The sequence below is a fragment of the Oreochromis niloticus genome, linkage group LG18 (genome assembly GCF_001858045.2).
Source record: "Oreochromis niloticus isolate F11D_XX linkage group LG18, O_niloticus_UMD_NMBU, whole genome shotgun sequence".
Taxonomy (NCBI): Eukaryota; Metazoa; Chordata; class Actinopteri; order Cichliformes; family Cichlidae; genus Oreochromis; species Oreochromis niloticus.
In genome coordinates, this window is record NC_031982.2 from 34860468 (window position 1) to 34873723 (window position 13256).

Genomic DNA, 13256 nt, shown 5'->3' on the forward strand with positions numbered 1-13256 from the left:
TTGATAAGCTGTTGTTAGAATGTATTTAATATTACTTTCTACACCAGGATCCTTTTCTACGTAGCTGACAGCTGGTAACTGTGCAGGGGCGGATCTAGCAAAGTGCAGCCAGGGGGGCCGATAGGGCATGAACAGGGAAAAGGGGGCACAAAGACATACTTTTCTTTCTTATTCTCATTTAAAATGTCTCGCTTTTAATAAATAATTATCTGAATCTTACACCCAAAGTTTTAATCTGATGTAAAATGAATAGAAGTCCATTACTGTATATAGTAACTGTTAAGTCTAATATACCCTAGTAAGCTATAGTACTTTTTCCTTTGGGAAGGTACCATCTGTGCAGTCTGCAATTCTGTTGAAGAAAGATGTTGAATCTATTTAATTATTCTCGAAAAATAATTTATTTCTGTGCATTTTTTTCACCCTGCATCAAATTAAAGTTGATTACATTGATTGAGCATCATGAGGTGGAGGGTGGGGGGTGGTTCCCTATTTTTTTTTTTTTTGCTGGGAGTTTGCAACCCTATTAGTTAGGTTGCTTAATATTTCTGCTAAGTACTCTTTAAAATACCAGAATAGGGAGGATGGAGCAGGTTTAAGTTTATTAGATTGATCAGTGTTGCTGAACTATGAAATATTTTGGGTGCAGTGTATGTTTTACATACAGGTATAACAGAATAGCTTTAGTGTTTTGTTTTTTTAAACTGGAGTATGAACTTATACAAAAAGCAGCAAGATATTAAAAAAACAGTTTTATTGATTAAAAAACACACTATATCGGATTCATATCAGATATCCAAATTTATGATATCGGTATCGGACATAAAAAAGTGGTATCGTGCCATCTCTAGTATGAACATGCGCGTGTGTGCGTGTGTGTGCAGGCGGAGCTGGCTGACTGTGTGTCCATGCTTGTCGGGAACAATGAGAGGATTCAGGCGATCGTCAGTCAGCTGGAGGAAACCTGCAGAGCCGTCGACGTGAGTTTACCTTCAGGTGTTTTCGCACCTTTAAGATGATTGGCTCTGCCCACAACGCGCTCACCGTGATGGCCTCACTGTGTTGGCAGGAGAACGGTCGGCGACAGAAGTCGAAGGTGTGCGAGACATTCGATCACTTATTCGCTCTGCTAGAGGAGAAGAAGAGTGAGATGACGGTGAGGATCAACGCCGAGCAGGAGGAGAAGCTCGACTACATCCGAGGCCTGAGGAGGAAGTACACAGAGCACCTGGACGGCACCGCCAAGCTGCTTGAAACTGCCATCCAGACCATGGATGAGTCTGAGATGGCCCTGTTTCTGCAGGTGAACCTAAACGCAGCACGTCCTGTGCAGCACTTTGCATTAGTAGGCTAAAACTTTAGCATCAGGCTGCCATCTTTAAACAGGCGTGTACACAAGTTCACTGTTCACTGATGTAGTTTATGGTAGTTCAATAAGGACAGATCAGTGGAAGACCTGGGCGTGGTTTATGGAGAAATGAAGTTATTTGGTGTTGGGCTCTGAATCCCGGAGTCTCCATGCTGGTTGCCTCAAAGAAGGCGAGCCGGAAGAAGATTGGACAACAGTGATGATGTCAGTATTGAGTCTGACGGTGGTAGTGAAGGCAGAAGGGTGATTACAGATCCTCCTTATTGAACTTTCACATAAGCTTCATGTTATTATGTTCTCCTACACAAACATTTTAGCATGCCTCAATGTGTTAGCATAGACTGTTAGCATAGGGTGATAGCATAGGCTATTAGCATGGTGCTTCAGCAGTAACACTTGTTAATGATTATTAAAGTTTGTCTTCGTTTCTCGTTCACAGACGGCCAAACCTCTGCTGCTGAAGTGAGCTTCCTCTTTGCTGTTGTTTGTTGAATCTTTGTGCTTGGTTTGTTTTCGTATCACATTGTTTGTTGTCTGTTTCTCATGGTTGTTTTAATAAATATTTTTGTTTGCTCTTCCTTGTTGTTACTGATGTCCGTTTTGTGCCGTCAGGATCGTGGAGGGCTCCGACACGTCTCACCTCGATAAGGTCCAGCACGGCTACGAGAACATGGATCACTTCACGGCGGACTTTGAGCATCAGAGGAGAGCGCTGAGCAACATCGACTTCATCAAACGTAAACAGCGTCTTCACTGACCAATCACAGATAACTTCATGTTTTAGTCTTCAGTAAAAATGTATCACTATCAATAAGAGAATGTCATTGTTGCTAATATATCGTTAATATTTACATTAAACACGGCTAATTTCTCAGACTGAAGTAGACAGTGTTTGCATGCTTGCTTGGATTAGCTAACATGCTAAGCCAAGCGCACGCAGCACAGATGATGCATGCTATAAATTTATTTATTCATAAACCTTTTATACTTTAGAATGTTGCATGCTAACCTGCTGTATGACATGTGTGCTACATGCTAATTGTTACCACTGTGTTTCTCAGTTGACGAAGACGAAGATGATGATGAAGATGAGGGGGAGGTCAAAGTTCAGACGGCTGGAAGTCTAGCAGAGTCGCAGCAAGCTGCATCTGCAGCTTCTGCAGGACTGCCGGCCAATCAGCAGCCTCCTCTGTCGACTGCTCTCTCAGCTCCACTCCCTCCAAAAGCCCCAGAGACCACGCCCCCTACATCATCAGAAACTAAGAGCGCCTCCCCTTCGACATCAAACCAGACCCCGCCTCCTCTGCCACTCCCAGCTGCTAGCCCCGCCCCCCAGGTATGACCTCATTGCATTGAGTTCTGAAATGTAAGCACACCCGCAGGAGACAGGTGTTCTCAGGTGCTCAATAACCCGCTTCTCCTTCTTCAGTCTGATCTGCAGAGCGAGGCGGAGGACAAAGATGGACCCAAGCACGTGTTCTCCTTCAGCTGGCTCAACCAGAAGTAGAACCTGGATCTGTTCCTGTCCTCTTCATCTTTACCCACGCAGCAAATATGATAAACGTTTGCTTCCAGAAGACGTTTGCTGAATGCGCTGCTTTGTAGTTTCAAGAGAAGATGTTTAATTCTGTGTTTTGTTGCTTGAAGTCTGGAAACTTTTTTTCTCTTTAATTGTGAAATAAATGACTTTTTTATTATTGACCTGTTTTTGCTCCTGCCTGCGATCAGTCAGCTGACACCAAACTCCACCCACAAATCAATCAGTTTTACAGATGGAGATCAGCTGAAACAGGGAACACGGAGGGGGTTGGGGGGGTGGACCTGGTTTGTCTTTTATTGAACAGATAAAATGTCGATTTTCAAAAACAAGCTTTTCAAACAACAAAGATTTTATTCACGAAGTTAAAACATCAGCTGTCAGTAAACAGCCAAAGCAGCTGAAGTGTCGCACGCCGACATTTCAGGGCGAACAGTCATACAGGAAGTGCAGTCTTCTTCTTCATTTTCCAAAGGTGTCCATGATCATGCGGTTGCTGTCGGCCTGCTGCGCGATCTGCTCCGCCCGGGCCATCTCCAGAACCTCCCTGAGCAGGTGGAAGGTCAGGTCCAGAGAGATGGGAGGCTCGTCTGACCTCTTCCCCTTCTCCCCGGCTTCCTCCTCCTCGTCCTGCTGCTGCTCCGCCCGGGCCTGCAGGAGGCGCCGTGTGAGCTGCAGCAGAGCCCATTTCACCGCTGAGGAAGAGGAGGAGAGGAGCACGGGAGCAGCACTTCCTCCACCCATCCGGAGAGAGAGCTCTTGCCCCAGGTGGAGGAGCAGCAGTCGGGGAAGGAGGCAGCGGTCGGCAGGAGCGGCGGCCGGCCGGGAGTCAGCGGAGCGAGGGAGGACGGCGCCGAGCAGAGCCGCGAGCCACAGCAACACATTCAGCTTCATCTCAGAGGGCAGTCTGCAGGAGGAAGAGGAGAGAGCACGCTCATTCACACAGCACACCTGCAACCAACCACATCATCAACACCGTTGGCGAGGCGGACGCCCTGAAAACGACCTAAGCAGACAAAATGTGAACACTGGCATCCTCAAAAGAGTGACCTTTGACCTTTAGATGCAGATGGACCGCCGAGTCTTGTCCCGTGGAGGTGAACCAGTTTGTGTCTGAGTGTGTAGCTGGGTTAAACTGGTTAAACTGGGATGTCGTGTTTGACAAAAACTGGTTCAGAGGAGTAATTAGGACCCTACACCACCGGGCAGAACATGTTCCCTCTAAGCCTGAAGGGATAAAGAAGGAACACACACATGTAAAGGAAGCCCCTAAAACATGTGGTTATCCTAACTGGGCGTTCATAAAGTCAGCAAAGATGCACAGAAAAGAAGATCAGACACCAGCGAGGGAGGATAAGAAAGACAGACGCAACAACGTTGTCATCCCCTATGTAGCCGGTGTATCAGAGAAACTCAGGAGAGTTTTCTCCAAGCACGACATCCCAGTGTACTTCAGACCCAGCAACACACTCAGACACAAACTGGTTCACCCGAAAGACAAAACTCCAAAACACAGACTGAACAACGTGGTGTATGCTGTACAGTGCAGCGAGGAATGCCCGGACCTCTACATTGGAGAGACCAAACAGCCACTTCACAAGCGCATGGCACAACATAGAAGAGCCACCTCCACAGGACAAGACTCAGCAGTCCATCTGCATCTAAAGGATAAAGGTCACTCTTTGAGGATGCCAATGTTCACATTTTGGACAGAGAGGACAGATGGTTTGAAAGAGGAGTGAAAGAAGCCATTTATGCCCACTCACATCCTGGGCCAAATGACCTCAGGAAATCACATGATAGGGTGGGGCCAGGTTTCACAATGAGCTCACCCGAAACCCTGGCTGATTGTCACCCACACCCGCTTTCACACCTTGGCTCAGGCGATTAGAGGATCATCAGGGGGTCCTTTTGTCCCTGTTGGGGGGATACTCCCACAGGGTTTAAATCTGGGACTCTCCACCATTTGACCTTAGAACTGAAGAAGCTTCTCGGATGAAACGTCTTCAAGCAACTTAAAGAAGTCCAGATGCTTTTCTTTCCAAACTCCTTAGACTACGATGACCTGGAGGACTGAGAACCTCCACAGACATACGACCCTAACCGTGGAAAGTCCACCCTTGAAGCACTGATAACCACGAAGCCGAATCTCAGCGCTGTTAGACTGAAAGGACCACAGGAAACAGACTCCACGCCGACCGAGGTCTCACAGCTTCACCTGTCTGTCTGCAGTCTGCACCATCACTCCACCGACAGTCAGGATGGAGAGAGCTGCTCCGCCTCCACCTGAGGCTCGTGAGCTCAGTTTCATTCTTGCATCTTTAGCACAGGTGTGAAACACCTGGCTCGATGACTGCAGCAGCTCGGGCCTCAGCGGTCACAGGTGAATAAAGACAGACGCGTGCACGCACGGAGCTGGAAATGAGGAGGTCTGCAGACGGATCACAGAGCGCGGTCACTTGGACAGGAAGTCGAGGATAAAGCACAGAAATAAGAACTCTGATTATCAGAGGAAAGACGACTTGAGTTTCCTGCGCTGCATCTGTGGCGTGACGATGGATCTTCTTACCTGACGTGTGTTTGCGTCTCTGGGGCGTCTCTTCAGTCAAACAGAAACACGCGAGCTGTTTCTGCTTTATATCAGAGACCGGAGGGGAGGGGCTCTGCACGCGCTCAGTGATGACGCTGATCTCGGCGTTCTCTGTGGTTCCAGTTTTGTTTCCTGGTGAGGACAGAGGTGACCTTCATCGTCCTCCTCTTCTTCGGTCAGCATGAACCCAAACAGCTGGAAGGATTTGTAGCTTCAGTGATCAGCTGATCGATTCGTTGCATTTGTACAGAGAAGTATTTCCACTGATTCCACCTCCTGACAGGAAGTGATCCAGACGGAGGGCGGTGGTTGGTCCTGTGTCATTCCAGCAGCTGTGGAGAGATGAATTCAGGAGGAATGAACATGTAACACGGTTTCGTTTCTCTCTGACTGTGACAGCCGATCACTTCCTGTCGGCTGGGCGGCCTTGGCGGTGGAGGTGGCGAGCGTGAGGATGACGTGACCTTTCTCAGCCCGGCTGTGGACTCGGCGTGTGACCTTCATCTGCTGCAGGGTCTGAAAACGCTCTGACAGTCGGCACAAAGTTCACAGCTTTGATATTTGTGCTGCAGCAGGAGGAAGCTCAGCGAGGTGGACATCAGAGCAGCGCGGTGTCCGCTACCATTATTCCCTTAGTGATGAGGTCACACAGTTATTCCCACTGAGAATGAATCATAAACGCTTTGAGGACAGACGGCCTTTAAACAGGAGGACGACTCAAACAGAGGCGCTATCGTCTCCTCGGTCCTTTCCTCCAGAGCTCCTGCTCGCCGGATCTTTCCTCTGGGAACTCAGAGATGGTTGGTGGGAACCCCAGCAGGTCAGTGGCCACGTTCATGCTCTCCGTCAGGATCCACTTACTGTATGAAGGAGCGTTTCCGCAGGTCCTTCCTCCCTGCAGCTGTCAGACTGTACAATCAGAACTGCTCCCAACAAACATAGATGTTTACATCAGCGCTGTAACTGCAATAAGTTAATTAACCGATTCGCACTACAACCTGGTTTGCCTCTTATCTGTAGTTATTTATATTTAATTTAATAACTGTACAGTACTCTGTATATAGTAACCATTTCCTTAATGTAAATATGTAAGAAAAATTGTGTATGTTTCTGTTCTGTGTACTGTTTGTTTGTATATGTGTCTTTTTGGCTGCTGTTACAACCAAATTTCCCCTTGTGGGACAATTAAAGGATTATTCTATTCTATTCTATAACGAGCAGCGCGGCCTCTTCACCTGCAGGAACTGGACTCTCTGCAGGTGTCGCTCCGGTTTTGGATTCTCATCATCAAACAAAAAAAGACAAAGTAAACTTGTGACTCCAAAGTAAAGACAGAATAAAGCCCTGCTTCTGTTTGTTTAAAGGTCAATGTGTCTCCTCACCATCAGGTTTACCAACAGGAAGTCCGTCCCAGTGTTTATAGCTCTGCCTCCTCAGCTTTCTGTCCTGCTGCAGTGACCTCTGACTTTTCACAAACTACAGCGGGGCAAAAACAGAGATCTTTCATCTGCGTCTTCATTTAAAAAACAAAGTGTTTATAGGAGCAGGACGGTGCAGTCGCTGTGTTTCTCTGATGAGGTGAAAGTCTGACGAGGAGCAGACCTGGAGACCACACCCCTGTGCAGCCTGGAGAGAATCAATGAGACGTGTGCAAAGCAACAAAACGTAAAGAAAGGCAAAAGTCCCACAGGGCTAAGAAGAGGTGAGGAGCGTCTCTAACATTTGTGTCATTAACGGACTTTAAGGCATCCACAGACTCCATGAAGCTCAGCTGTGCACACATGCAGCTCTGCCACAGCCTCTGAGCCTGTGAGGCAGTGTATCTGCTCCTGGCTTCCAGGTTACAGGAGGACCTCTGCTCACAGCTTCTGTACAGCCGTCTGCAGAGCTGCTGGGCTCAGCGTGAACACCGCCAGTGCCCAGTTTGTAGGAGAGGACATTCAGGAGGAGGAGGGTTACCACCAAACTGACGTTCAAGGACCTGAGTGAGGTCAGAGGTCGGATGAACAACTGAGGGTTTTACCAGCATGACCAGCTTATGTCCTTCAGCGCACACGCATGTATGCAGCAGCCCAACTTCTGTGCACCTTTTTGTGTTTTTGTTCCTTTTCACTGCGTCGTCCTGCACCGACATGGCAGACATTACAGGCTCAAACTGTGCTCATGAATGCTCTGTACTTCAGACTGTGTAGTTGTGAGTTTTGTAACCTTGTAAACCAAAATATCTGAAAATGTCATTGTAAGAGCCAATTAAATGCTAGTTTAATGGTAGTGGTAAAATGATTAAAGGAGAAATATACATTTTTGTTGTTAAGTATATAATTTCCAGTTAATTTCTACATGTTAAAAGTATAGAATATAGAAGTGCGACATTCTAATGCGCTTTTTGGTATTTTGGGCTTCCGGCACACTGTAATTACGTAGCTGGGGAGTCGGATAAGCTGGAAGCAATGCGATTTTTTGACCGAGTCTTGCCATGTAAATTCAAAGTTTCATTAAACATCCTTTATAAAAGAAAAGTACCTGGTCTTGCTCGCGTTTCAAATGCATGTTGCCAGACTGACTCCTAAAGGTGGTACAGAAGAGGGAAACAGAGACGGAGTGCCGCTGCTACAGTCATGTTTGTGCATCTATAGAGGAGAATTTGTGTGTTTGTAAAAGTATTTCGACACATTACACATTGTTTTGTTAAGGTCTTCTTACAGATACAAAGCAGAAAACTACGTGTCAAACTCAGGTTCCCTGGCTGTGTGTGAATCTCAACTTACCAGTATGAATTTTGAATCAGTTCAGCTGATTGGTCAATGTCATGTCAATCACAAATGTAACAATCCAATCAGAGAAAAGATGGGTTTGGCTGTGGGAGTACGGTGGCCCCTAGAGACAAAGCATGTACAAACTCCAAAACACTTACAAATTCCAAAACACATGCAAACTCGAAAGCACAACGGAAGTGCTCCAGGACGCTAGGGGCAGTGTTGAGCTCGATTTGCAAAATAAACGGCAAGTTTGTTGCAAACACATGGGTCGTGTCCAAATTCATGGGCTGCATCCTCCTGAGGCCGCATTTGTAGACCGATTACGTCACAGCGACGCGCCGAAGGCTGTCCAAATTCGTAGACTCCTCCGAATGCAGCCGACAAATGCGTCCTCCTTTCCCCGAATTTGAAGGATGGGTCGGATGTATCCTTTGTGGCCCACAATATCTCAGAATTCATAGCGCGGCCCAGCCAAACTCCAGTTTCCAACAATGGCGGCCGCTACTAAGTTTTAAAATTACTCTTATTAATCTTTCTGGGTCACAAAATAAACTTTTAACATATTTTCAGGCGAGAAAGTAGCTGTGTAAACTTCAAATATCTGCTCGGTTTATCAAGATATCGCATATTTGCAAAAGTGCTTTGACGTTTTCGGAGACGTCTGTTACCCACCAGCTCGATAGCTAGCCGAGAGCTCGAGGGTCACTGAAGCCGCCGAGAACGGCACAACTCCCGGCACATCATGTTCAGATCACCGCGGACTTTCGCTACTCTGGTTAAACGTAATATATAAGTCACTTAGACAACCTAAAAATGATATTGTTTGTCTTTTTTCAGTGTTTTATTTGTTCGTGAGTAAATCAGTTTGGCTGAGATTAAAGTTATTAGATTAGATTAGGTAAAATAAAACTTTATTAATCCCCCGGGTGGTTTTCACACAGCTGAATAAACGTCAAACAGAAAACTGATTAAACAGAAGTGTGAGACGGTCGAGAATTTATGCCAGTGTCCTGTTATATTTTAGATAGCAAGGAGCAGACGGCTGTTTATTAAACTCCTCTGAGACAGCGGTGACGCAGATCTGAAGGCTAGACCGTCCAATTTCACAACCGTTTACTTCCGGCCTACCCGACCTTCTGAGGACCCGGCCCACGTAGACCGCGAAGGCCGGGTCCTCAGGAGGATGCAGCCCATGAATTTGGACACGACCATGGGCTGTATGGGACGGTCTAGTCTCCGTCGCACTGCCCAGGTTGCCTAGCAACCATGATACTAACTGCTGGAAACGTGTCATACAACATTGTTTGACAGAAATGAAGGAGAACATATTTTGTTCGTGTGTTTGTTTCTACACGAGCTTTGTGTTATTTAATAAGTATCTGAGGCTGAGACCACAGGACTGTAAAACATGATTTTTGGGCTTCATTTCTGTACTGAACAGTCATTTAAGATTAGCTAGTAAATAACAATTAGTTAATGTTTATGAGACTAAAGTCAGTGTAAATATGATATGGCCAATATTATAGTTATTATATTAATCATTATTAGTTATTACAGCAGTGAGTTTGAACTCTGTGTCAAATACTGAGCTTCAGTAAAGATTCAAGTTGCAGTTATTTATATTTCTTATCACCTTAAATCTTCACTCAAAGACAAGTATCTCTGACAGTGTATATACAGATGTATTATATATAAGAGACAAATACTGTTTAATATGTTGGCATTACTAAATTTGGCTCAATGCTTACATATATGTGTAAAAAGCAAATGTACGAGCTGTGATAACTGTTTCTGATAGAATGAAGATCAGACTGATATATGAAATATTCCTTTATTGGGTGAGAAAATCAGACCATGTCATAACTGCTTTAAGTCATACAGAATAGATATCAGAGCCTTAAACAGGCTGACTTCTGCTAAATGGGTCAAACTGGGCAGAAAGTCTACAAACACATAACATCCTTATAGAATATGATGTAACACTATAGATCTCATTCTCAGATCCCATTTCACAAGCCTCTCACTTCCGCACTTCCCGTACTCATAGTACGCACCGTACGTAGTACGCGTAGTGTGCGTACTTCAAGCGTGCGGTCTCTTAATTGGGATACAGCCCAAATCCGTTCATCGGTACTTCCTGGCTTGTGTAGTTACTAGGTAACAAAAGCTCAACACGGCCCCTAGCGTCCTGGAGCACTTCCGTTGTGTTTTGCATTCTGCATGTGTTTTGGGGTTTGTACATGCTTTGTCTCTAGGGGCCACCGTATGGGAGGGGCGCTTTACTGAGCTTCAGGTCTTGGAAGGGTCAGACTGTCATGGTCCTGAGCCTGCCGACTCAGTGTTTTGTGTTTCCTTATGCTTTTGTTCATTCCGAGTATGTATTCTGTTGTGATTTGCCATTTTTTAGGTTTCTGTTCTTTGCCTGCCTGCCCCCGCTTCTCTGTGTTCCCTCCGTCTGTCCATGGTGTCACACTGTCTGCTTGTGAATCTGTCTGTTTAGTTCAGTGTCTTGTCTGGTTCTCTGTGTCTGAGTTTCCTGTTTTATTGTGAAGGTCTCCGTCTGATGTGAGTGTGTTCACTTTACGTTTCCCCTGTCCCGTCAGCTCTGATTTCTCCCAGTGTGTTGCCCTCCTGTTTCTCATCCCCTGATTACTGGTGTGTGTATTTAAGCCCTGTGTGTTCTCCTGCTTGTTGCCGGTTCGTCTGTGTTCCACGGTGTCCTGTTCCTCATCTGCGTCTCTCTGCCTCTCACCCCGTTCGTATGTTCTCTGGTTTGTTATTTAGTTTTCCCAGTTTAGGTTGTTCTGTTAACTCTCTTCCCTCACTGCCTGTTTTTTGCCACTCCACCATTTGTAAATAAACGTCACTCGAATCATCAGTCACTGCCTGCATTTTGGGTCCTCCTTTTCCTCCAACACCACACGGCTCGCCTCGGCAGCCGTGACACATACAGTTTGAAGCTGGAGGATCTGTGTAGCTCGGTCCTTTAACCTTCAGTGGCTGTTGAAAGGATAAAGTTGTGCTACACCAGAAAAAACTTTTATTACTTTAGTATTACTTTAACACAAAGTCAGGGCTGACCACGGACCATTGCTGTGGGTCACCACAAACTAAGAGCGAAGCTGCGCTGGCCGCTGCGCTCTGTCATTGATGCGCCTGCCCCTTGTCGTTCCAAAGCACGTATCTCTCTGACTTCATGTCCTCTACATGAGTTTGTGTTGTATTATCTTAAAATGTTTAATAAAAACATGTATCGCTCATTCACAACAAAGAAAGCTTTGTAACTATCCCGAGCAGTGAAGAGTGTGTCGTTTCCACAACACTGCTTCCCCCTGAGGTCCACAGAGCAAAGGCTCTTCAGGTCCCTGTGTAAGCACGTTTGTGGTTGACATGACACTGACCAATCAGCTGAAAGCAAGAAAAATTGGTTCAAAATTCGTACATGCAATTCGTACCTCTCTTGGAAGCTGAGAAACAGACATGGAAATAGTCGTGAAACCAACACGTTAACAAGTGTTTGGTGTCTCTGCGGTTCTTTTGTCTCCCCCTCTCTGGTGTAGCCGGCTGCTGGTGGAGCCTGCGGGCACGTCGCTGCAGCCCCCTGTGGCTTCTGCGCCGTGGCTGCTGGGTGACCCCCCCGCTCTTTTTCCAGGTGGGTGGGGTGATTGCCCCTCCGGTGGTCCTACTTGGACTCTCATGCTGTGGAGGGCCTCTAGAGCTGCCTCCATGTGGAGAGCTGATCTGAGACCTGTGTGTTTCTGTGTACATGTTTAGATATCTTAGTGAGGACCAAAACTTGGCTTACGACTACACCTGTGGGGACCAACAGCCCTATGGGGACCAAGTGCCTGTTCACCAGTTTGAAGACATTTTTGAGACACAAACTGGGGTTTTACTGTCAGTGTTACAGTTAGGTTATGGTTAGCAGCTAGGGAACGCATCGTGTGAATGTCCCCACTAAGATAGGAAAACGAGTGTGTGTGTGTTTCTCTGTGTGTGTGCGTTTCTGTGTCTGTGTGTGTGTGTGTGTTTCTGTGTGTGTATGTGTGTGTTTCTGTGTGTGTGTGTGTGTTTCTGTGTGTGTGTGTGTGTGTGTGTGTGTGTGTGTGTTTCTGTATGTGTGTTTCTGTGTGTGTGTGTGTGCGCGTGTGTGTGTTTCTCAGAAGAGCCTCTGTGACTCCTTTTTAATCCCCTTTAATCTGATCCAGGAACAGTTGCTATATAAACCTGATGTGACGTGTTTAATGGTTTAACCCTGAATGCAGAAAATGAGCTAAAGACAGACTGACCCTGAACGCCTCACAGCACACCTGAGCTCATCCAGGTACAGACTCTCACACTGCTGCAAACACAGAACACACCTGAATACCTGATCAACCGATCATCCCTCTGATATGTTTCCCTTAGAAATAAACCACAGCACTGGGCACGCTCAGAAACAAACTCTCAGAAACAAACTCATTCACAGCAGTCAGATCTTTTTTTCCAGCAGCAGAGCTGAATCTGCGCCATCATCATCATCATCATCGTCCGACCACGGCTCTGATTGGACCTGGCAGCGCTCACAGAAGAAGAAGAGTCACATGACGTGCTCGGAGCCGGACGCAGAGAGCCGGGGTTATCAGAGAGAGCTGATAACCAGCGTGCTGACAGCCCTCCTCTCTGACTGGTGTTTCATCAATCAGCTGACTCTCTGCATGACACACCTGTCAGGTGTAAGATGAAGCTGCTGTTTTGTTCCACTCAAAATAACACAGGCAGGGGCGTGGCTAAAGGGGGACATGGCGTGGTACCCCCACAGCTGTCAGGTGGTTTTTACTCGTCAGTGCAGAGAAAGCGATCGGTACCTGGAAGCAGGCTGCTGCTGTTACCTGTTTCAGTTAGGCCACGCCTCCTGTAGCAGCAGAGCAGAGTTTAAAGCCGCCTCACTCTGGATTTGATTCTGTGAGCAGAGTAAGCCTTCAGAGAAGCAGATCTGTTGGTCGGCCAGTTTCTCTGAGT

General features: G+C 46.6%; 2 protein-coding genes across 2 annotated transcripts in view; one reads left to right on the forward strand and one right to left on the reverse strand.

Moving 5' to 3' along the window:
• The window catches only part of LOC100692763 (E3 ubiquitin-protein ligase TRIM63), a 23434-nt gene extending 20364 nt beyond the window's left edge, over positions 1 to 3070 (forward strand). Inside the window, exons 4-9 of the mRNA XM_003458136.4 lie at positions 885 to 980; positions 1070 to 1303; positions 1809 to 1831; positions 1982 to 2106; positions 2431 to 2705; positions 2799 to 3070. Of these exons, the coding sequence (XP_003458184.1) occupies positions 885 to 980; positions 1070 to 1303; positions 1809 to 1831; positions 1982 to 2106; positions 2431 to 2705; positions 2799 to 2876 (831 nt within the window). The 3' untranslated portion in view covers positions 2877 to 3070. The remainder of the gene's footprint in view (positions 1 to 884; positions 981 to 1069; positions 1304 to 1808; positions 1832 to 1981; positions 2107 to 2430; positions 2706 to 2798) is intronic.
• A 135-nt stretch (positions 3071 to 3205) lies between these two features.
• LOC100693036 (corticoliberin-1) lies at positions 3206 to 7630 on the reverse strand. The gene is made up of 5 exons (XM_013266047.3): positions 7584 to 7630; positions 7360 to 7477; positions 5888 to 6012; positions 5476 to 5505; positions 3206 to 3813 (listed from the first exon to the last, which is right to left on the reverse strand). The coding sequence occupies exons 1-5, from the start codon at positions 7628 to 7630 to the stop codon at positions 3369 to 3371; spliced, it is 765 nt and encodes a 254-aa protein (XP_013121501.2). The 3' UTR covers positions 3206 to 3368.
• Positions 7631 to 13256: the final 5626 nt, after the last annotated feature.

What these genes read in the sequence shown, in the direction of transcription:
- LOC100693036 (XM_013266047.3), bottom strand. Translation starts at nt 7,630, where the DNA reads ATGTCGGTGCAGGACGACGCAGTGAAAAGGAACAAAAACACAAAAAG. An exon ending in CAGACGGCTGTACAGAAGCT is followed by an intron (nt 6,013 to 7,359) that starts GTGAGCAGAGGT and finishes GAGCGTTTTCAG; the next exon opens with ACCCTGCAGCAGATGAAGGT. An exon ending in GAGACGCAAACACACGTCAG is followed by an intron (nt 3,814 to 5,475) that starts GTAAGAAGATCC and finishes TTCCTCCTGCAG; the next exon opens with ACTGCCCTCTGAGATGAAGC.